Source organism: Rhinolophus sinicus, linkage group LG12, assembly GCF_036562045.2.
Source record: "Rhinolophus sinicus isolate RSC01 linkage group LG12, ASM3656204v1, whole genome shotgun sequence".
NCBI classification, from domain to species: domain Eukaryota; kingdom Metazoa; phylum Chordata; class Mammalia; order Chiroptera; family Rhinolophidae; genus Rhinolophus; species Rhinolophus sinicus.
In genome coordinates, this window is record NC_133761.1 from 22999642 (window position 1) to 23022947 (window position 23306).

General features: G+C 33.0%; 1 protein-coding gene across 1 annotated transcript in view; it reads right to left on the reverse strand.

Moving 5' to 3' along the window:
* Window positions 1-23306, reverse strand: part of PKHD1L1 (PKHD1 like 1) — a 151101-nt gene that overhangs the window by 85862 nt on the left and 41933 nt on the right. The window contains exons 19-30 of the mRNA XM_019750644.2: window positions 23125-23238; window positions 19777-19926; window positions 18657-18781; window positions 17285-17448; window positions 15894-16066; window positions 9931-10078; window positions 9261-9415; window positions 7267-7389; window positions 6435-6540; window positions 3501-3611; window positions 2147-2311; window positions 1056-1177 (exon numbers count right to left, since the gene is read on the reverse strand). Of these exons, the coding sequence (XP_019606203.2) occupies window positions 1056-1177; window positions 2147-2311; window positions 3501-3611; window positions 6435-6540; window positions 7267-7389; window positions 9261-9415; window positions 9931-10078; window positions 15894-16066; window positions 17285-17448; window positions 18657-18781; window positions 19777-19926; window positions 23125-23238 (1656 nt within the window). The remainder of the gene's footprint in view (window positions 1-1055; window positions 1178-2146; window positions 2312-3500; window positions 3612-6434; window positions 6541-7266; window positions 7390-9260; window positions 9416-9930; window positions 10079-15893; window positions 16067-17284; window positions 17449-18656; window positions 18782-19776; window positions 19927-23124; window positions 23239-23306) is intronic.

Here is a 23306-nt window from a genome sequence, read left to right on the forward strand (position 1 = left end):
TGATAAAATATAAGATACAAAATGTTTTGACTTTTTGCTCGAAAAATAGACTCGAATATAATTTTCATTCTTTTTCACTGACAAATCACATATCTTTAGCTGACCTAATTCCAGAATCCAAGACTTACACTTAGACTCCTAAAAAAAAAAATATTTGGTGCTTTCACTGATATAGCATTTCCCAATTAGGAAAATCACTTTTTACTCTACTATTTACTTAACACACACTGAGTATTTAACTTAATGATATAATTTAAAGTAGGATTTAATTTACTGTATCCTCCAGATTCTCATTTCCATCATTCATTCCAAAGTGTGCTCAAATTTACTTTTCCTACAGATTTCAACTGCATAATACGCCCCCCCCCCCCGCAGTCTGCTACATTTTTAAAAAATGTTAGTGACCGGATTCATCATCCTTATGCACATAATAAGCAAACCAGACGCTTGATTTTAATTTAAGCACTATTTTTTTTTTTTAAATAAAGAACAACAATTGGTCCTAAAATGGAATATTCCATGGGGAACTTCACACTGTGTTTTGTTGTTTTTTGGTCGACAAACTGAAACTTTATAGTATACGTTCCTTTTTAAAAACTAAAAATGTCTAAATTTGCTTCCCTGAATTTCTTAGACTATTTATTAGTACTAATTTTTTTTCATTCTTTGATTTACCTGGTCAACTCCCATTCATCACTTAAGCTCTGATAGGACATCAACTTTTCTACTTTTCTGTAAAATTCTTCTAACACCCTCTTCCCACGTATTTTATCTTTACTTTGTAACGGTTCCTATTATTTCAAATGGACCACACTCTTTAATATTGGCTTATGTGTCTGTCTTCTTTAATGATGTTAAGTATCTAGATTATGGAATAATATTTCGTATTTTGATATTAGCAGAAAGATGTTGAAGAAATCATTGTTAAAGAGCATAACTGAAACTCTGTACTTCCTAGGTATATATGCCATTTGTTTAACCCTCTACTGAGATGTTCTTAAATTCATAAGATTTTAGACTTAGGAAACAAAAAAGACTAAAATCAGATGCCTTACTTTGGGTGTTCTGCAGGTTATCTTATTCACATCCCCATCAATAACATTGCAGGTTTCATTTCCAACTAATACCTTTGAATTTTCAGTAAAGCCAGATCCAATCAGAGTCAGAAGAGTACCACCTACATAGGGGGAAAAAACAAAACAACAACCCAACAACAACAGATGAATGATAACAAAAAGAATCTTTGGCAATAATCTAACTCATCATTCAAGAATTGTCTAATCATCCAAAAGATGGGTTGACAGAAAGATCAGGGACCAGACTCAAGATATATACAATCACACCATACACCTGAACCTGAGCTCTGAAGTTTGAAACCATAAAGGAGCTGGGCTGAGCAAATAATGAAATAACAGATTTGTAACCAACATTGCCTTAGTACATTCCCAGCAGCAGCTCTTATTTTCTAGAGTGCCTTCTTTATCCTAAAGAGAAATTATGCTGTTTCGATTTGTTCAACCATTCCATGGGTGGGACATGAAAGTGAGTTTAAGACTCTTACCAAATCCCAAATTTTAATACCTCTAAGTAAAAGGAAAACTAAGAAAAAAAATCCCAGCAAAATAAAGTAAAAACACAAAACATGCCGAAAAGTTCAAAACCAGAACAAAATTCAAAACTAAGCATGGTAAAACAAACAAACAAAAAAACACAAAGGAAATGAAACAGAACAGGCAAAATGTGTTATTTCTTTTCATCTTCTTATTGGCCTTCCTTTCCCGGAACTTTTTCTGGGTCAAGTAGCTCCACTGAGACTGTGGTTACAAATGGAGCAGCTGGTAAGCAGAATACTAACTAATAAATCTTATCTTGACATAATTGATGAGCTTATTATAGAAACATGTAATAATTGATGATATTAATTCAATAACCTATGATGTAAGTATAAGCAGTCACCCTGATGTGTGCTTCATAAGAAACAAAAGAATTAGCCAGCCACTTATCACTGTGCCTTCTAAAAGGGAAGTCTCCTTTGTTTTATATGAGGGAGATTTGGGTACCTCTCCTTTCACTTTGTTCTAGAAACAGTACAATGAAATGATGAAAATGTACAGAATTTTCTTTGTTTAGGACAATTAAATATTACCTGCTAGGCTCCCAGAAGCAGGCCAGATGTGTGAGATTTGACCCTGATAAATGAAGTAGAATACCTCATCTCCCACATTCCGTGCTAGTCCAACATCAGCTATGGACACAGCAACTGGGAAATGTCCAGCACTCCCATTCAGTATCTGGCACTTGATCTCATTTTCTTGTGATTAAAAAGAAGAAGAAGAAAACAATAAGCCAAATGTTGTTGTGAGACAAAATTACCGAAATTGTATATCTGCCAATATAAATAGCGGCCTTCATTTTTATACCCCAAGAACTATATCTAAGGAAAACTACTCATACAATAATGAGAGAAAAATTTTTTATAAACTAGCTGATGTTATGAATCAGACATTCCTGGGTAAAATAATAATAAAAAGTAAACAATTTGCTCCTGACTGCTGCTGTGGCAGAAAGAGTTACTGTAATAATAATAATAACAACAACAATAAATCCCAATTTGTAAGATCATTTACAACATAATTCTAAACATTTTGATCCAATATATTGTTTATGTCCCAAACTGAGTAAAACAGGTTTCATCAAGAAAGGTGACTGAAAACTAAATGAAAACACATTCTTCACCTCATTTAGAATAGTATATGTGCACTAGTAATACAGGAGCAAAATTGATTGTTAGAGCTCAAGAATGCACAGGTGATCTAAATCGTAAACAATTTGAATGATATGAAAGGAAATGGATTTGCTTATATAATTCCAACTTATTAAAATTAAGAAATACACCTACGATTATGAAAAATAATTTTTAGAGAAATAAAAAATTATTGCCCTCTTTTCCATGAGCAGAAAAACGTGAATAATCTTTCAATTCTATGTTAATGGACAGAGGTTCTGTTGGACTAGAAGTCAGGGAAGATGACCGTGTCCTCTTGCTGTATGACTAACGTGAGATGGTCAAAGCAAGGCAGAGTAGAATATCAGAGCAGCAATTTATATACTGCTGTGGCCCAGAGACACACCAAAGAAGGGACAATTTCTTTTTTGTTTTTTATTTATTCCTGTTTTATTTTTTCCAATTACAGTTAAAATTCAGTATTATTTTATATAAGTTTCGGTAGGAAAGATTTCATATAATCACTTTATGAAGGAAAAAAGAACAAAAATCAACTATCATGGGATAAAGACACTGTACAACAGAGAGAGAATTAGCAAATGTCTTACCCCTTTAATTTTTTGGTAACCAAAGTTTAAAAAGACATTTATCCGGAGCAGTTTGCCAATTTCATGACCCCACAGGGTACACTATAGGATAACAGTGCTCTTCCATTCCACTTTCTCTTAGAGAAGAACAATTAGACTCAATAATAATAAATTTTAAAAGGACCTACCATCCACAGAAAGAAGGGAGCAACCTATTGGTCCAACTGAGACTGAAATAGTTGAACTAGGAGAAAATCCAGAGCCTAATATGGTTAGAATTGTGCTTTCTTCATAGGACCCTGAAAATGACAAGTTAAAAAAGCAATGTTACAATAACAAAACATAGAATCTACTGTTATGAAATCAGATATTTCTCAGAGAAAAATAAGCCTATCTTCTAAAACATAAATAATAAGCCTATAAGCAAGCAGAGAGAAAAAGATATTTATTTAGTAATGGCATTTTTTCCATTGAATAACTCTATTGCTTCATATTTTGAATCTGTGTATTGATAGAGATTAGTGGAAAGAATTATCTGACTGAAAGCATGAAATGAGGTAAGGAAAGGAAAATTATTCTTACAACAAAGAACTTAGAGAAACATCTCTATATGGTAACTTAGACTATTTCAGAATTGCCATTATTTATTCATGAGAAAAGGATAAACTGTAAGCTAAGTATTATGGACACTTTGCATTTGAAATAAAATAAGATATCTCTATCTATGGTGACATCCATCCTAAAATGTCTAGGATATTCCTGGATTACAACTGCTGTCCCCGCATCTTGTACTTAATGATTTTCCATTCGATTCTTAAAAGTGTCCAGATTTGATCAATAAATAATATGGTCACCCTACTTATACAATATCACACACAATAAAGATCGTACATGGATTTAAACAACTAAACATGAAAAACAAAACTCTAAAATTTTAGAAGAAAACATAACTATCTTAACGACTTTAATATAGAAATTTCTTAAATAAGATACAAAAAGCTATGGTTAATCATAAAGGACAAGATACATAAATTAGAATAAATTAATTATTTAAATGTTTCCATGAACAAGATACTAAAACAAAACACAAGTGATATACTGGAAGAAGACATGTGCAAAGGATTGTTAAACACGTACACAGTACACTGTTACAACTCGGTAGGAAAAAAAGATAATTTGATAAATGGATAAGGGATGTTAACAAGCAATTTGCAGAAAAATAATCTAAATGTCCAAGAAACACACAAGAAGACACTTATGTGCATTACTAATCAAGGAACAGACACATTAAAACAATAATGAGATAACTGCTTTTGCCCACCCACCAGATTGACCAAAAATTAGGAAGCTGATAATATCGAGTGCTGGCAAGAAGTGGGGAATATGGTGCTCTCATTCCTGCTGGAGGTACAGCTACATTGGAGAGCAATCTGGTCATCTAATAAACTGACTACACATATACTCAATTATTACCCAGCAATTCCATGTCTGGGCACGTATCCTAAAGCTCTAACATGTATGTACTAGATTTGTACAACAAAGCTCAGTCCAGTCTTACACATAAAAACAAAAAACTGTGAACAGTCTTAATGTCCATTAACAGAAAAACAAATAAATTGGTATGTTCATAAAAATATTTCAAAGTGATGAATTAGATATTTCTCAAATTGAATGCTGAACAATAAAAGATGCAAATGATATTTACACTGTAATATCTCATTCATAAAATTTAAAAAACTGGTACAATTACTGTTTGTGTTATATACAAAAAGTATTAAAAATGGCATGGAAGAATACACACAAAATTAATTACTCTGATTTCCTCTGGGGAAGTTTACAGGTGACTAGGACTAGGGATGGTGCTTAAAGGGGCCTTCTGCAGTCCCTGTAATATTTTCTTTCTTAAACTGATGATTAGAAGTAAGTATGACAAAATGTCAACAGCTGTTAATTTTCAGGGACGAGAATATAGTTTTTTTAATAGCATTATTTATATTTACCTTTTCATTGTTTTTAAATTTATCAAAATGTGGTAAAAAGTAATTCAGGTTAATTATTTTGAACAAGAAATAATTTTTTTAGGCAGAGCATACAAAAGTGGAAATTCATTACACAACACAAAGAAGGCTAAGGATCCCAAAGGACTATAACCAAATTAAAGTTCATCCAATCCTTATTCTTGAAAGTGTTGACCCCATGTAACATGAATTATCCAAAAGTTAATATCATTACTGTAAAAAACAAAAAGTCTGAAGGATATATTCTTTCAACAAAAAGATGTGCTATATTTAAATTTCAAATTTTATTTTTCGACATATAATTATACTTCAGTCATTTGAGGATTGTCAAAAGGAGCATTGAGGAAGACCAGATCAATAATGGAAGCAATGATATGACTCCAAGTGTGATTGTCACAGTTGAAATTGGTAGTATTGACCTTATACTAAAAGGCAAAGGTTAAAAATGATCATAAACATCTACCTTAAAACACTAACAAACATCTTATGCAGTTATTTTTAGTTACAATTTCTTTGCTTTTAAAATCTTGGCAATTGTGTGACAATTGCCAAGGTCTCAGACACAAAGGAGTTCAGACACAAAGCATAATTACATTTTTTTAAGGCAATCACATAGTATGAAGACATGGTATAATGTGTTACCCCAGACTGAGTTCTTGGCAATAATTTCTCTATCTTTTCTTCTCAAATCTAGACCTAATTATTTTCTTTTACTCAACAGCAGCTGTCTTGTTACTAGCCTTTTAATACTAAATCTCCTAGAAGAGGTAGTCTCATGTGATGAAAGATCCAATTAATACCCTCGGTAGTAGAGTGTAAGAAAAATGCCTCAACATCAGAGTGAATTTTTAGAGACTAATTCTAATGTGATGAAAGGGAAGAAGTAGAAGACCAGTGAGTTCAACTGCAAAGGTTTTTTTTGTTTGTTTGTTCTTCAAAAATAATGATTTTTCCATAGCTTTCTGATCTGACAGATTTTTTTTTTCACTATGTAGAACTGTCTGCTTGCCTTAGTTGGTAACACCAGCATACAAAAAAATTATTATTGGAATTTACAGTTTTGCTAGTTGTCTTCTACCCCATAGTTAAAAAGCAGGAGGCTACCTTGAGAGGGGCTTATAGCCCTGACGAGGGGAGTAGTCATGGGATCCCATGTAAATCCACAATCACCTGAACATTTAGCGGGAATTCCATTGACATACACTTCAACCTTCAAATAAGAAAACACAGAGATAGAGAATAGAGGTAAAGAGTTAGCATGTTTCAGTAGAATATGCATAGAACGAATGATGGAATTTTGTTTATTTGTTTACAAAAGTTAGTCTATTCTAATTGTACTTTTTCTGCTTTGATACTTCATTTATTCATTCATTGATTCAGCAAATGTGATCACTCTGTATCAGGCACAACTGTAAATGTTCGAATGTAGGAATACAACATTAAACAAAACAGATGACATCCCACCATCTGCACCCAACTTATAGTCTAGTGAGGGTGAGATGATAGTTGCATAGGACTATAAATAATAATAATAATACTAAAGTAAAAGCACATTATGCCCTGGTGCTGTTGAGTGCTATGAAGGAAAATAAAGGTTACTCTTGGGAAAGTTACCTAAACTCTTACACTCAAATTCCTCATCATTAAAGTAGTAACATTAAAAATTACTTCACAGTGTTATTGTGAAGATTAAATGAAAGAATATATTTTCAAATTCTAACAGACTGTAGTAGAGCTTAAAAATCCATTCTTTTATCAGAAGATAATTTTTCCAAAGGTCATAAAATGATATTATTGAGTTGAATAACTATTAACACAAATATTCACATGAAAATTAAGATGTAATTTTTCCTGTTTTACCAGGGCTTTACTGTATTACAAACTAGTTATACATTTAAAATGATATCAAACAGCATGAAGAAAGTTTTAAAAATACCTGTGGCTGTTGGGTGGGTGTACGAAGTAGGTCTCCAAGTATGCGCTGTCTGAATAAGCCCCCTTCCTTTATCTTCATGACTGTCATATTAGCTTTTTCACCAATAATGTTGGAGTCATTAATCTATTTTTTAGACAAAATTATTTTACTAGAAAGGCTATAATGAATATGACCACACTAGTTTTTCTTGTTAAATTTACACGTGGTTAAAAGTGAATAAAAGGTAAAGGATTTGAAAAAAAACCAAAACATTTTAATCACATTTCTTGGGAAAGGAGCCTCTTCAAAAATGAGCATAATCTACCCAAGAAAAGCTAAAATTATTGCATTATATATAGTGCATCACCTACAACTTGAATTAAATGACTAAAATTAACCTGAATTTTCAGAATAAAATATACTCAAAGAAAATAAATTTATTAAATTTGATTTTCTCAAAATGTTCTACGCTTTTTTCTGAATATGACCACTTTCCTAAATAAATGATGGCTAACTAATTGAAAAATTTAGTCCTCTTTCCATCTGAGAGTCAACTTTTCCCCTTTAGCATTTTTCACTTCTGACTACCCTGGTTTTTCATCCACTTACAGAATTTCATTTTCTGCAAATGGTAAAAATGAAACCAATTCAAAATGTACAACACGTTCCTTCCAAAATCCCTCTGCCAATATGGTAGCCTTGTGATGTACACAGGGGCTAACAAACAGATAGGCATCACCCTGGGGGGCCATGTGTGATCCAAAGAGATGAAGAGCAGAAATGACGATGAAGCAGGCGAGACTAATCAGAAAAGAGAGAAGAGACTGATGCGCAGACAGCAGCAGATAGACCAAGAGGAAGACCAGTCACTACAGCTGTCTTAGTTGTGGAATTTTCTAATTCGAGTGCAGGCATGTGTTTTCTTAAAATAACCCCCACACCTTTGTGATATCCACATAGTCTATGTAAGGTACATTGTATTCTATGTTTACATATCTTTTTCTTTGGTCTCACTTTTCCCCATAACCTCTTTTTTAAATTTTTTTCATAAATAGAGTTCTATTTTGTTTCCACCTTATGTCATGGACATCTTTCCAGGTAAATATACGTGCGTCTACATATGGCTACATGGTATTCATGCTAAGGTTGTGTCATTTTAGCAACCATTCTTCTATTGATGGGAATTTAAAGCTCTAGGTTTTCGCGACTGCAAATAATGCGGCAGTGACTACCTTTCTGCTTATATCATTTAAAACTTGTATTATTATTTCAGTCATAAAGAGTTATATAGCTGAGATTGATGAACCATAAGGTACCTATATTTAGATACTACTAAATTATCCTCTAAAAAGTGCATACTAATTTACTGTTGCCTCACACTCATATCTTGAAAAGAGAGTATAAGTTTTTTAATGTTTGACAATCTGAGCCCCTAGTCTGTTCTAGACTACTCGCCTTCACATACACTGGCCCTGACTCCTCTTGACTGGCCCCTTCCACACTCTGACTAAGCAAAGGTAATTAGGTGAGAACTTAAGGGGTGACTCTCTTATGAACTTAAAAAGGTCATCTTTAAAACCACAAAAACATCCAAGGCCCCAGAGTACAGCTCTAGTGCACAGTGGTAGAATTCTAGACAGTGATTATGTTTGCTTTCCCCCACCCTTAAAGTATACCCAGATTTAGTTCAGAGACTGACCCTGCCTAGGCTCTTCTGAGGCTGACCTTGTCTAGGCTCTTCCTGCCCCTATCAAGGGTCTTTTGACACATGTTCCTAGACTTTTTCCAGAGGGGAAAAGGAAAAAAGTACCAACAGCACTTCTCCACGAGCGAGACCATCCGGTCAACTTAATGTAGAACAGTCTTCTTGTGCTCAATTTCCTTTCTTTAATGTTTAGTCTACAGATGGCATTTTAAATTATATGTGTAGTCTCCAATTCTTTTTGGAATGAAGCAGGGTGCAAATAAGCATGCAACACAGAGAAGAAAACAGAAACTAAGACAAATGAGGGAACCTGTAGAAGGTTCTGCTTTCCATATATGCTTTTCCACTTGATGTTCCACGAGAATCCAGCACAGGTTCCCTCTCGTGTAACAGAGACTCTTCCCACTTCTTCCAGACTCTGGAGAGCAAACTGTAAATCTGCAGCTGACACATCAGCAGAGAGGCCTGTACTCACAGAGGGATGGCAAACAGCAGGGGTCAAAAATTCACAAACCAATTTCATCCTTAAAATACATGAATTGTGTACTACGTATTATCCCTTTAAACCAACTGTTCTCCTCCAATATTGTAAAAATGAATTTGCATCCTACTTTTGTCAAGAATTTATATATCTCTTAGAAACAAAAATTACATGATTGATATACACCTGATTATAGCCTCGGCTCAAATACTTTTCTTTTTAATATCAATTAACTTTATAGATAATCTATAAGCTGTGGATATACAAGAAAAACAAACTTTTGGGAATATAACCTGGCATATCTGGTGAGGCAATAAAGAAAATAGGAAAATACAATTTGTTCTGCATCATTTAGCTTTACATTACTGACATAATTTCAAGTATATAAATTATGTAGAGAAACGATATTAGAAAGAAATACACCAAAATATTTATATGGTTGTCTAGATCAGCACTGTCCAATTGATACATTTACCATGCTCTGAATTTTTTTATATACCTTTGAGAACATGTCCATAAACGTGAAGGTCAAAACTGCCACTTAGAGGTGGAGACGCTGCTTGAATTCTTTCAATACGAATCTTTGACTCCCCTGGCCAATTATTTCCTCTGTAAACAGACTCATTCTCTGTCTCATTTGTGATTATCTAATTTCCAAAATAAATATTGATAAAATGATTAAACGTAACAATGGCTAACACGATTTCTATTTAACCATAGTACGATTCTGTGATATGACATAAATGAGCATCAGATATTCAAGATTCTTCAGAACATTAAGGAGAGTCGCATAAATCAACAGAGACCATACCTATATAGCTGCAATAATGAGGCCTAAGTTAACTCAGTCATTTGTGCAGCAACCTTCTGGAACCACAGTAATACCTCATTAATTCAGAGTATCCCCTCCATCACTCAAGGAACAAATATTTATTGAGCCGGCATTCTGTTCAAGGTACAGTGCTAATCACTGTGGGGAGGCAGAGAAACATGAGATATGGTCCTGGCTATCAAAAACCTAAAAACCTTGTTGAAGAAATAACATATGGGGACTTGAAAATGTACTTAACAATGTGAGGAAGTGAATGGTCAGTACAGTGACTGATCCAGACTAAGGAAATACCTGTCTAATGGTAAGTGCCAAAAGAAACACAAGCTATAAAAATTCATAGATTGTAACAGTGAAAACGACATTCACCTGTTTCTGATCCCTCATAGTTATCTGTTAACTATAAGCCCCACTGTCCCCAGAAATGAATAAATGTAAATCCCAAAAGACAGATACAAGAATGTTCATAATGCCTTTATTCATGATAGCTCCAAACTGGAAATAATGCAGAAGTCTATCAATAGGATGGATAAATTGTGATATACACACACCATGGAATACTGTAAAACAATAAAAAAAGAATGAACTACAGCTCCAGGCAACACACAAATCTCACAGTATTGAATTAAAACAGCTAGATGAAAAAGAGTACATGCTGTATTACTAATAGATATGATTAAAAACAAGCAAAACTAATTAATGGTGATAGAAGTCAAAATAGTGGTATTTCTAGGGGTGACAAGGAGAAGGCACCAGGACATCTCTTGGAAGCTAATGATTTTCTTTATCTTGATCCGAGTAGTGGTTACATGAGATTATGAGAAGAATCGACACACAGAGCAATCGTACAGAATGGAGAATCCAGAAATATACCGACACAAATACACCCAACTGATTTTTGATAAAAGTGAAAAATTAATTTCATAGAGGAAGGATAGCCTTTTCAATAAATGGTGCTGGGAAATTAGAGCCATAGGCAAACACACAAACCTCCATCTAAAATTACACTTCTTACAAAAGTTAACTCAAAATGGACCATGAGCTTAAATGAAAAATATATAGCTGTAAAACTTTCAGGAAAAAAAAAAAAAAAAAAGAAAAACATTCAGGACTTAAGGCTAAGTGAAGAGTTCTGAAACTGAAAGCACCATTCATAAAAGGAAAAAACTGATAAATTGTATCTCATCAAAATTAAAGACTTTTGAAGACATTGTCATTACTCCAGTCTATATTTTTACCTCCGTTGTTGTAGATGAGTTGACCATGTAAATGAAGGTTTATTTCTGGGCTTTCCATTCTGTTTCATTGATCTGTGTGTCTGTGTTTGTGCCAGTACCATACTGTATTGATTAGTACAGAGCCTTGTATAGATTGAGATCAGGGAGCGTGATACCTCCAACTTTGTTCTTTCTCAAGATTGCTGTGGCTATTTGGGGTCTTTTGTAGTTCCGTACAAATTTTAGTTCTGATAAGAATGGCATTGGTATTTTGATAGGAATTGCATTGAATCTGTATATTACTTTGGGTAGTGTGGTCATTTTAACAATATTCCTTCCAATACATGAGTTCAGTAAATCCTTCCATTTATTTATGTCCTCTTCAATTTCTTCATGTATTATAGTTTTCAGAGTACAGTTTTTTCACCAACTTGGGTAAGTTTATTCCTAGGTATTTTACTCTTTTTGATGCAATTGTGAATGGGATTGTTTTCTTCATTTCTCCTTCTGATTGTTTGCTATTGGTGTATAGGAACATGACGATTTCTGTATATTAATTTTGTATCCTGCTAGTTTACTGAATTCTTTTATTAATTCTATTAATTTTTTGGTGGATTCTTTAGGGTTTTCTATATATAGTGTCATATCATCTGCAAACAGTTACAGTTTTACTTCTTCCTTTCCTATTTGGATGCCTTCTTCTTTTTTTTTTTTTCTTGTCTGATTGCTGTGGCTAGGACTTCCAGTACTATGTTGAATAACAGTGGTGAAAGTGGCCAACCTTGTCTTGCTCCTGATCTTATAGAAAAAGCTTTCAGTTTTTCACCATTGAGTATGTTAGCTATGGGCTCATGAGATATACCCTTTATCAAGTGGAGGTAATTTTCTTCTATACCCACTTTGTTGAGAGTTTTTGTCATAAATGGATGTTAAATTTTGTTAAACACTTTTTCTGCATCTATTGAGACAATCATATAATTTTTATCCTTGGTTTTGTTTATGTGATGAATCACATTGTTTTGCAGATGTTGAACCACTCCTGTATCCCTGGTATAAATCCCACTTGATCATGGTGCATAATCTTTTTGTTAGAAAAACTAGACAGATACGTGAAAAAAAAAAAAAAGAAACTGGACACTTTCTTAAACCATATCCAAAAATTAACTCAAAACAGGTTAGTACTTAAATATAAGGCCTGAAAACTCCTAGAAGAAAACATAGGAAGTAAACTATTTGACAACAGTCTGAGTAATATATTTTTGGATATGCTCCCTTGAGCAAGGGAAACAAAAGTAAAAATAAACAAATGGGACTACATCAAACTAAAAAGCTTCTGCAAAGCAAAGAGAACCTTCAACAAAACAAAAAGGCAACCTACTGAATGGGAGAATATATTTGCAATGATATATCCAATAAGCAGTTGATATCCAAAATACATAACAAACACATACAACCAAGTAACAAAAAAATTAGCAATCCTATCGAAAAAAACAGAGGACATGAAAAGACATTTCTCCAAAGAAGACACACAGCTGGCCAACAGACATACGAAAAGATGCTCAACATCACTAGTCATCAGGTAAATGAAAATCAAATCCAAATCAAAATGGGATACCACCACACATCAGTCAGAACAGCTATTATCAAAAAGTCAACAAATAACATGTGTTGGCGAGAATGTGGAGAAAAGGGAACCCTTGTGCACTGTTGGTGGGACTGCTAACTGGTACAGCCATTATTGAAAGCAGTACGGAGATTCCTCACAAAGCTAAAAACAGATATACCATACAATCTAATAATTCCACTTCTGGGTATTTATCCAAAGAAAATGAAAACACTATTCAGAAAGATATATGCATCTCTCTGTTCATTGCAGTATTATTTACAATAGCCAAGATATGGAAGCAAACTAGATGTCTATTGATAAATGAATGAATAAAGAAGATGTGGTGTGCATGTGTCTGTATGAGCATTATGTATATGTGTATATATATATAAAATGCAGCAATAAAAAAGAATGAAATCTTGCCACTTGTGACAACATGGGTGGACCTAGAGGGTATTATGCTAAGTGAAACAAGTCAGGCAAAAAAAGACAAACACACTATTATATCACTTATATGTGGAATCTAAAAACAAAACAAACAAATAATCAAAACAAAAAACAGACTCAGAAACAGAGATAAAAGGGATGGTTACTAGCTAGGAGGGAGTGGGGGTGGATGGGTGAAAGGAGGAAGGACAATAGTCAATAATATTACGATAAGTTTACATGGTGATAGATGTTTACTAGAATTAGTGGGGTGATCATATAGTAAAGTATAAAAATGTCGAATCACTATATTGTACACCTGAAACTAATTTAACCAATATAAGATTGCACATCAACTATACCTAAATAAAAAATTAAATTAAAAAGAAAAAACCTAAACACTTTTGCTCTATGAAAGGCCGTATGAAGAAGATGAAAAGGCAAGGGACAGACTGGAAGAAAATATTTGCAAATCACATATCTGACCAAAGACTTATGTCTAGAATATATAAAGAGCTTTAAAATATCAACAATAAGAAAATTATCCAACTAGAAAATGGGCAAAAAAAAAAAAAAAGAAGAAGAAACAATTCACAGAGGAAGATACATGGGTATTCATCATCCTTAGCCATTAGGGAAAGCAAATTAACACCAAAAGGAGTATCAGTCCCTACCCTATCAGAATAACTAAAATAAAAATAGTGATAATGTCAATGCTGGCAAGTTTGTATGGAAACTGAATCACTCTTATATTGTTGGTGAGAGTGCAAATGATACACTCACTCTGGAAAAGAGTATGGCAGTTTCTTACAAAACTATACATGTACTAATACACGGCCAATTAACCCAGTAAAAGGAAAATTTTATGTCACATGAAAACCTATAGATTAATATTTATAGCAGCTTTATTTATAATAGCCCCAACCTGGAAGCAACTCAAATATCCTTCAATGAGTAAGTGGTTAAACAAACTGTGGGGCATCCATACCATTAAATATTACTCAGCAAACAAAATGTACACACTACTGATAAAGACAACAACTTGGAGGGATCTCAAAAAAATTATGCCGAGAGAAAAAAGCCAATCTCAAAAGGCTACATACTGGCATGATTATATAAGGTCTGATTCCATTTACATAACATTGTTGAAATGACAAAATTATAGAGACAGATTAGTAATTTACAGATAAAAGGGAGTTTAGGTGGGAGAGAGGTGGCTGTGGCTATAAAGGGTAGTATGAGGGATCCTTGTGATTGAATTGTTCCATGGTGGCCAGATGAATCCACACATGTGATATGATTGTATAGAACTACACATACACACACATACACACAAATAAAAGTATGTAGAACTGGCAAAATCTGAATAAGGGAGGAAGATTGTATCGATGTCAATTTCTGGTTGTGCTGTTATTCTATAGTTATACAAGATGTTACCTACTATTGGGAAAAAGATGGGTAAATAGCTAAATCTAGAGGATACAATTACCAGTTTTAATGAGGTAAAAAAAAAAAAGGAAGACTTTTGACACAGACACTTTGACAACATAAGCCCTGAGTTAGTAACTACATTTTGTTATAGAGCTAAGAGTAAAAGAATGAAAAATATTTACAAGACATTCATCTTGAAGATATTAAAATTAAAAGATTGGGCCAGAATGAGGTAAAGGCAATTTTTGTGGAATACTTGGTTTTTTAGTATTTTTAATCTTAAAATCATTTAGTTAGCAAAACATTATTTATGAGATTCTGTCTACAATATTTAATCATTATTTAACCCTTAATCTTGAGTTTATTATATTTTTGTTTGTTGTAGGAAATTATATTGATTCATATATTTTTGTAGGACATTAAATTTAAAAATACTCATCACATTTTTAATATTTAATACTTATCTTACTAAAAATAACTCAAGCAATAAAAGCTATTGTTCAGATCCTTTTGGACTTGTGGAAAACTTGATATAAGCAAAACATGAATGGTATTTATAACAGAAACAATTTAAAAACAATATAGAATCTCAAATTTTCTTTCAATAATCTCTGGACGGATCTTTATTGGAAGAGTCCACCACTTTTCCTTTTATTAATAAATCAACAGAGAAAATTCTACTTAAATCTGATGAACTGTTTCTTAAGGCTATTTTCGCATTTTCCCCATAGGTATATTTTTTGAACATTTTTTTTTAATGCTTAAAGTGAACTTCTACGCTCAAGTTCAATAAGCCATTAAATCTTCATTTATCCTTAAAATAACTGTCTTGTCCTATTAAAAGATATTCAATCTCTATGTCAGCTATTTGTAAAAATTAAAAGGAAAGTTTACTAGATCAAAACTAATGCTTCATAAGTTGAAAATAGTAACTTGTAAAATTCTGGGCTTACCTGCGCAAAGCTCACAGCCATCATGGGTATATTATAACTACAATTATATGAAGTCATGGTGACAGAATATTGTTTGGTCCTACTTGATCCATTAACTTCAGTCTGATTCACCTGAAAGTGCTTTAAAAATATTCCTTTATTTGCTAATGCTGGGAGTCTTCTCTCTGGCATTTCTAAAGGACGTAAAGTAAATGAGAAATAAAATGGCATAGCTTCTGCTGTTTAGAAGAAAATCATCATCATGTAATAGCCACATGTCATGGAATAACTGTTTAGAACCAAATTTTAGAAAGAAGACTTTAAGTTGCATAGTGCATGGTGCTTGGTAAACTTTTACTTCTAAAATATAAAGCTTAAAGTCTTTTGACATATGAGCCTCATCAGGTAAAACAGAAAAAAATTTGTTCAAATTGTTATTTAAAAGCCACCAAACCCTGCGTTAGCTCTGCTCTGTTCTAGGGGCCCTGAATGTGGTGCTCACTGGGACATGTGGCAGGAACGGGATTGTCAAGTTCACGGCTCTTTCTTTAATACCTGACACAGTGCTGGCCACGTGGTAGGTGCTACATAAATGTTGTTTAACTACAACATGTATCCCAGCACAAATCAGCTGTCTTATAAGTGTGTTCTACCAATCATAATGTAGATCTGGTGACAGTGGATTCAAAAGGAGTAACTAAAGTAGTAACATTTAATTTTTTATCCATTGACTCATAACCTTGCACTTGAAGACTGTTCCAAAGGAAAGGATTCCAAAACTCCTCTGAAAAATGGGAATACTCACTTTTTAAGGTGACTGGAGTTAGGGTGATTTTCTATAAACCACAGTTTAATTTTAATTATTTTATTAGCACAGTTGATATATATGAGTCTACTAACATGACTAAAAAACAATGCTAAGACTACCAGAAATAATGTTTTCATTTAGCACATTATTACTTATTGCTATCACGTCCATGGAAAGATGCAGCTGAATTGCACTAAACAGATATCAGTGTCAACATCCTCAGCAAGGTCAATAGTTGGCTTTTAGGAATCGATCTCCATCTTGGTAGTTTGTTTCCCAAAAATCAAACAAAGCAAAATAAAAAAGTTTGCCACGTAGTTTACATATCTATAAACAGATTCCAGGACTATAAAAGCTAATTCTTGCTATAATGACAAAGTTTACATTAAGGCTACACTTACTCTTATAATAATCCTATTATGTAATCCTGGCCCTATTCATTTAAAAATTATGATTTATTCACATTATTGTGATAAAATAACTCATAAATATTTAGAGATTAATGTTTCTATCTGTAGTACATAATATAAATAATGTTCACAGTCAGATTTTACTACGTAATAGATTTAGAAGGTTTAAGTAGATATGAAAGGATATAACATACCATCCCATATTGAGATTGTAGGTATCTGTCCAATGTAAACTACATCCACATAGAAGGACTGCGATTCTGATGCTTTCTGTAAACTAATCCTCTGAAGAGAAAAATTAGTCCCAGCGTATTTGGTTTGTATGAGGTTCAGAAGGTCTATGCAAGTATACTTCCAGCTGAAATATGGTTAATTAAGTAGGGATATAGATTAGTTGTAATGTTTAATGTAGAAAATACACTATAAAAAGCATTAAAATTATAAATAGTAAAAGTTTTGGGGTTTTCTCCACGAGAAGACAATGAAGCATACTTTATTAGCACAGAAAAGCAGCTATAACAAAGTGACAGCAGACAGACAGAAATTTACATTGTCAGTAAAAAGATTTAATGTATCCAAATATAGGTTTTTATTTTTTTATTTGTAGTTTTTCCAGTAGCCACAAGAATGTAAAATATTCTGTGGCAACAGCTAAGAAAACTAAGGAGCACGAACCTTGGTGTAGAACACATAAACAAAAACAAGACACAAGAACGAAGTAAACTATTTTAGTAAAAAATATCAGGGATAGAACAATAAAGTCAATCAAATACTAAGAAACAAATATGGAACTTGCTATTACTTCCAAAACTGCTCACTGGAGTTGCACTGTTCCAAGTGGCTAAGGTGCTAAAAAAGGTGCTAAGTTATTTATATTAATAGTACAGTACTTTTAAATGTGTAATTTAGATTCAGACCTTCCATTAAATACTAACTGCGTCAGAGTCCCATAAATTACAATAAGCAATTCAGCTATGACAGTTTACAAGAAAGAGATAAATACTTCCCTTCAAAGAACTAAATAAAATTTAAGAGAAATTTTTTATATCAGCTACTACTGCAGTTATGAACTGCCTAGTTTGTTTGGACATTTTTTATTCTCATTTCCTTCATGGTTTGCAAAATCATCATGGGAACCACCTCTGGTGCATCAAAGCTTAGAATGATATGTCCATTTTAGAAAGTTATATGAAGCACTACATTAAGTTAAAGCGCTCTTTAAAGTAATAAATGTACTGAAGGCCTGTAAGTAGAATTCTACTAATTATGTGATTCTGAAGTTTTAGAAAACTTAGAAAAATTTGGTATACTGAACAGTTTATCACTGTTTTTTTTCTTTTAAGTGGTCATGGGTGATGATGACTCTAGACCAGTTTTTATTTTCATAATCTATAGATTTATTTTTGGCACAGCTATTTCTGGTAGGAAGCTTATATAGAGGGCAGGGAAATTGCAGTTAGATTCATGATGCTCATTATTTCTCAAAAACAAACAGGAAATGGGTTTATCTTTATAGTTTATATACTACAGCATCATTTAAGTTTTCAAATTCATAGTGTAACTTACTTGTTTCCATAAGCAAAGCTGTATGTAAATTGTATATCAGTGTTTCTGGTAATCTTGCTTTTATCTTGGTATTGAAATTTTAGACCAATATAATTTGCCAGGAATCCTTTGTATGCTAAACATAACTACATAGAAAATATGGAAAAAAAACAGTAACAATATCTTACAATCAAATTGTTTTGTAGCAATTCAAATTAATTCAATCCAAACCAATAAATATCTATTGAGCATTTTCCATACAAAATGTCTCAGAACTCACAAAACAATGATTAACTCCAGCCAATTAGGTACAGAAGAACTGGAATGGAGGAAGTGGAGTTCAAGTGACCTTATAATTAATGATTAATTCTCTATTTTTTTCTTAGATATGGTTTCCTTAAAAAATGGAAATAATTCACCCCTTATAGTCATGGAGCTATATAATAATTAAGCCCAGCTCTAACTGAACTCTTAAGTGAATTTAAAAGTCTATTACATATATAGAGAGAGGAGAGAGAAATATTTGGGTAGATTAATTAAGATGTGAATGCATCTGAGCTTTTCGAGATGGAGAGGTCACTAAAACAGTAATTAAATACCAACTTAATGGTCTACAACACCTTAAGAATGCCAAATATATTTAGAACTTCAAACTTTAGAACATATGCTACAATTTGGGAATTTTAAAACAAGAGAAGGCAAATCTATGACTGCCAGTCTTAAAAAGTAATCCTAAAAGTCCCATCTCCTCTTCTCATTTTTTTTCTTTTCACTTTTCCCTCATTAGATACCTGAGATCAATCTATGATGGGTATCCATTTTTGTTTCGTCTTCATTAATGAAGGAATATTGAAAAAATTATACATATTTGTTTTAGGATTTAAATTTGAATGCAAATAATTTTTATGGAACTATGCAATAAAGCAGAATACATGTACATCGTGCTGCATATTATTTTAATTTCTTGTTTTGAGAATGAACAGAAGAGGAAATCACAAGCACCCAGACTGTGCACTGCAGTGCCTGTCCAATGTGACATGATTTCAGATGACAAGCATTTTTCCTTGTCCTAAAATTTCATGAAATTTTATTACCAAGGTATTTTACAAATTTGATTAGCATATCATTTTGTTGAGCTTACCTGATTATAAGGAAATAATAAAATGTCTCCATATGGTAGTCTGTTTGGTTTAACATCTGTCGAGTCAAAAAGAACAGCTGGGTTTTTCAGGGAATAACGACCACAGTAAGCATCACTTTCAGCTGTCATCTGCCCTCTATTAATATCTTCCTGCAGAAATAATAGTATTTCAAATGACAACATGTCCTGCTTTATTTACTAACATTCCCACCCAAGTGCTTTAAGTTCCAACTCAGATCCCATTGCTTCCCTAACTACTTTAACTGGAAATGTTCTCTCTTCTTTGAAATTCTAAAGCTGTTATACTACATCACTCATCTGGGTCCGTAATCACATAATCCCTTGTACCTGTATCAGACTATTTCCCAAGCCTCATCTTTCCCCTATATTATGAACTCCACAAGGATATGTAGTCCTTCCTTCCACAAATCTTTATTCAGTGTTCACTGTGTGCCAAGTTTTTGTATGTTTGTTCAAGTGTTTGCTTCTTGTTCAATCTTCAGGGTTCAAATGGCGAAGGATACTGTTCCTACCAGTTTGAGACAAAGGACCCAAGGATTATAAAACCAAGGCTGAAGGGAGGCCTCACATAAACTCAGAGAAAACATCAAGAAAGATGACTCAGAGAAAGTGACATATGAGTTGCCTTTAAACAGGAGTTACTTAAAAAGAAAAGGGGTTCAAGGGGCTTCAAAAAGAGGATAAAATCAGTGCAAAGAAGTAGCGATGTGAGAGAGCAGTGTCGTGAAACACAAATAGTCAGGCGAAAGTGGCACAAAGAATGTGTGTTGTAATGATGATGGAAGATGAAGGAGAAAAGGAATATAATGTAAATTATGTGTACAATCCCCACGGCTGCAGGTACTACATTCAAGATAGGAGAACCCAAGTGCAGATAGATTTATTAAATTAAGCTGAAAACATAGGCCATTAAAGTGGAAAGATTTCCCGTTTTTCACTAATACATGGGTTCATATAGAGCATCACGTTATATACATTTTTAAGGACTTGTATATTTCTAGGGTATTGATCTGAATTGAATAACTAACATATTTCTTATTCTGATGATACTCACTTGGAAATGGTGACTATCTGGCTTCCTCAAGACTTTAAAATAAGAATTAGAAAGGTAAGTGTATTTTAAATTTTCTTTGCTGTATATATAAAAAAAAAACAAATAAAAACTTTTTATCTCACCAAGAAAGAAATAATCACTAGGTCTTGTACTAATTGACCAGAGGGTGAACTCAGAAAGCAAAGGAAACAATTTACTATACAAATGCCCTACTATAAACTGTATTCTCTGAAGCGAATGAGGAAAAGGGATACATTCTGCATCCAAGTGAAGAAAACACACAAAAAACCCTGTAGATCTTATATTTGTCCATCTTGCCTACTTTCTATTAAGAAAATTCATGTGTGGTAGAAATGCTGCTTTCACAAATGAATCATTTTCTAATGCAAAGAGATGTTAGGGCAGACATTACCAAAAAGTTATGTTTGCAATTTCACTTTGAATGATAATTAATGCTAGTTCAAAAAAGAAATGCCATTTTTTTCTACTGTCTTTTCATTCTCTATTTAATTTAATTCTGCACTAATTTTTATTATTTGCTTCCTTCTGCTGACTTTGGGTTTCACTTGTTCTTCTTTTTTTCTAGTTCTTTAAGACGTAATGTTAGGTTGTTTATTTGGGATTTTTCTTGTTTCTTGTAATAGGCCTATGATGATATAAATTTCCCTCTTAATACTGCTTTTGCTACATCCCAATAATTTTTATATGATGTATTTTCATTCTCATTTGTTTCTATGTATCTTTCGATTTCTCCTTTTATTTCTGCTTTGACCCAGTCGTTCTTTAGTAGCATGTTGTTTAATCTCCACATATTTATAGTTTTTCCCGCTTTCTTTTTGCAGTTGATCTCCAAATTCAAAGCATCATGGTTGGAGAATATGCTTGGTATGATTTCAGTCTTCTTAAATTTGCTGAGGCTAGTTTTGTATCACAATATATGGTCTATCCTTGAGAATGTTCCATGTGCAGTAGAAAAGATTGTATAGTCTGATATTCTAAGATGAAAAGCTCTGTAAATGTCAATTATGTCCATTTGGTCTAATGTGTCATTTAAAGCTGATACTTCTTTATTGACTTTCTGTTTGGATGATGTATCCACAGCTGTCAATGGTGTATTTAGGTCCCCTACTACGATTGTGTTTTTGTCAGTTTCTCCCTTTAGTTCTGTTGGTAGTTGCTTTATATATTTTGGTGCTCTCTGATTGGGAGCATATATATTGATAAGTGTTACGCCTTCTTATTGTATTGTCCCCTTTATCATTATGAAATGCCCATCTTTGTAATTTGTTACTTTTTTTTTTATCCTGAAGTCTGTTTCATCAGATATAAATAAGTATGAATACACCTGCTTTTCTCTGGATTCCATTTGCTTGGAGTACCATTTTCCACACTTTCACTTTGAGTCTATATTTTTCCTTGTAGCTGAGATGTGTCTCTTGGAGGCAGCCTATGGTTGGGTTTTATTTTTGATCCAATCTTCTCCTCTGTGCCTTTTTATGGTGAGTTCAGCCTATTTACATTTAGGGTGATTATTGATATATGAGGATTTCCTATGGCCATTTTATCTTTTGTTTCTGGTCGGTTGGTGTCTTCACTGTTTCTTTGCTTTGTGTTTCTGCCTGATATTTTATATTGGTGGTATTCTATAATATTTTTCTTCTGTTTTCTCTTTTTGTTATGTGTCTCAGTTCTGGATTTTTTTTTTGAGTGATTACCATTCAGTTTATGTAAAGAAAGTTTCATATATACAATAGTCATTTTTCTCCAGCATGCATCTTATCTCCATTCCCCTTTGCTAATTCAGACATTTACTCCCTCCCCTTTAGTGTTTTTATTGTCACAAATTATCCCTATTTATGCTATGAGTTCATTTCTGATTTTCAGTACCATATGACTTCACTCATATGCAGGAGATGAAACTGAATGCAACAAATGACCAAGACAAACAAAGAAACCACAAATCATCGACACAGACAACAGTTTAGTGGTTACCAGAGGATAAGGGGGGAGAGAGAATAAGGAAAAGAGGGTCAAATATATGGTGATGGAAAGAGAACTGACTCTGGATGGTAAACACACAATGCAATATACAGATGGTGTATTATAGAAGTGTATACTTGAAACCCATAAAATTTTACTGACAAATGTCACCCCAATAAATTTAACTAAAATTAAATAAATAATAAAAATGTTACTTAAAAAAATGATAAAATTCCAAACATTTAAATAAATTATTATTCGGTCAGTTTCACAGTTCATTAAACATTCCATACCAGGTTAAAATCAGTTTCATAATCTCTGAAGTATTTCACAACATATCCTTCTTCAAAATTTGTAATTTGCGGTGGACACTTAGCACTAACCATGTCTTCCACTGCTGCCTGAAACTAAATTAACAATATGAACTTTAGTAACTTATTTTTCATGAAGAGTTAGAACATTAGTAATTCTACTA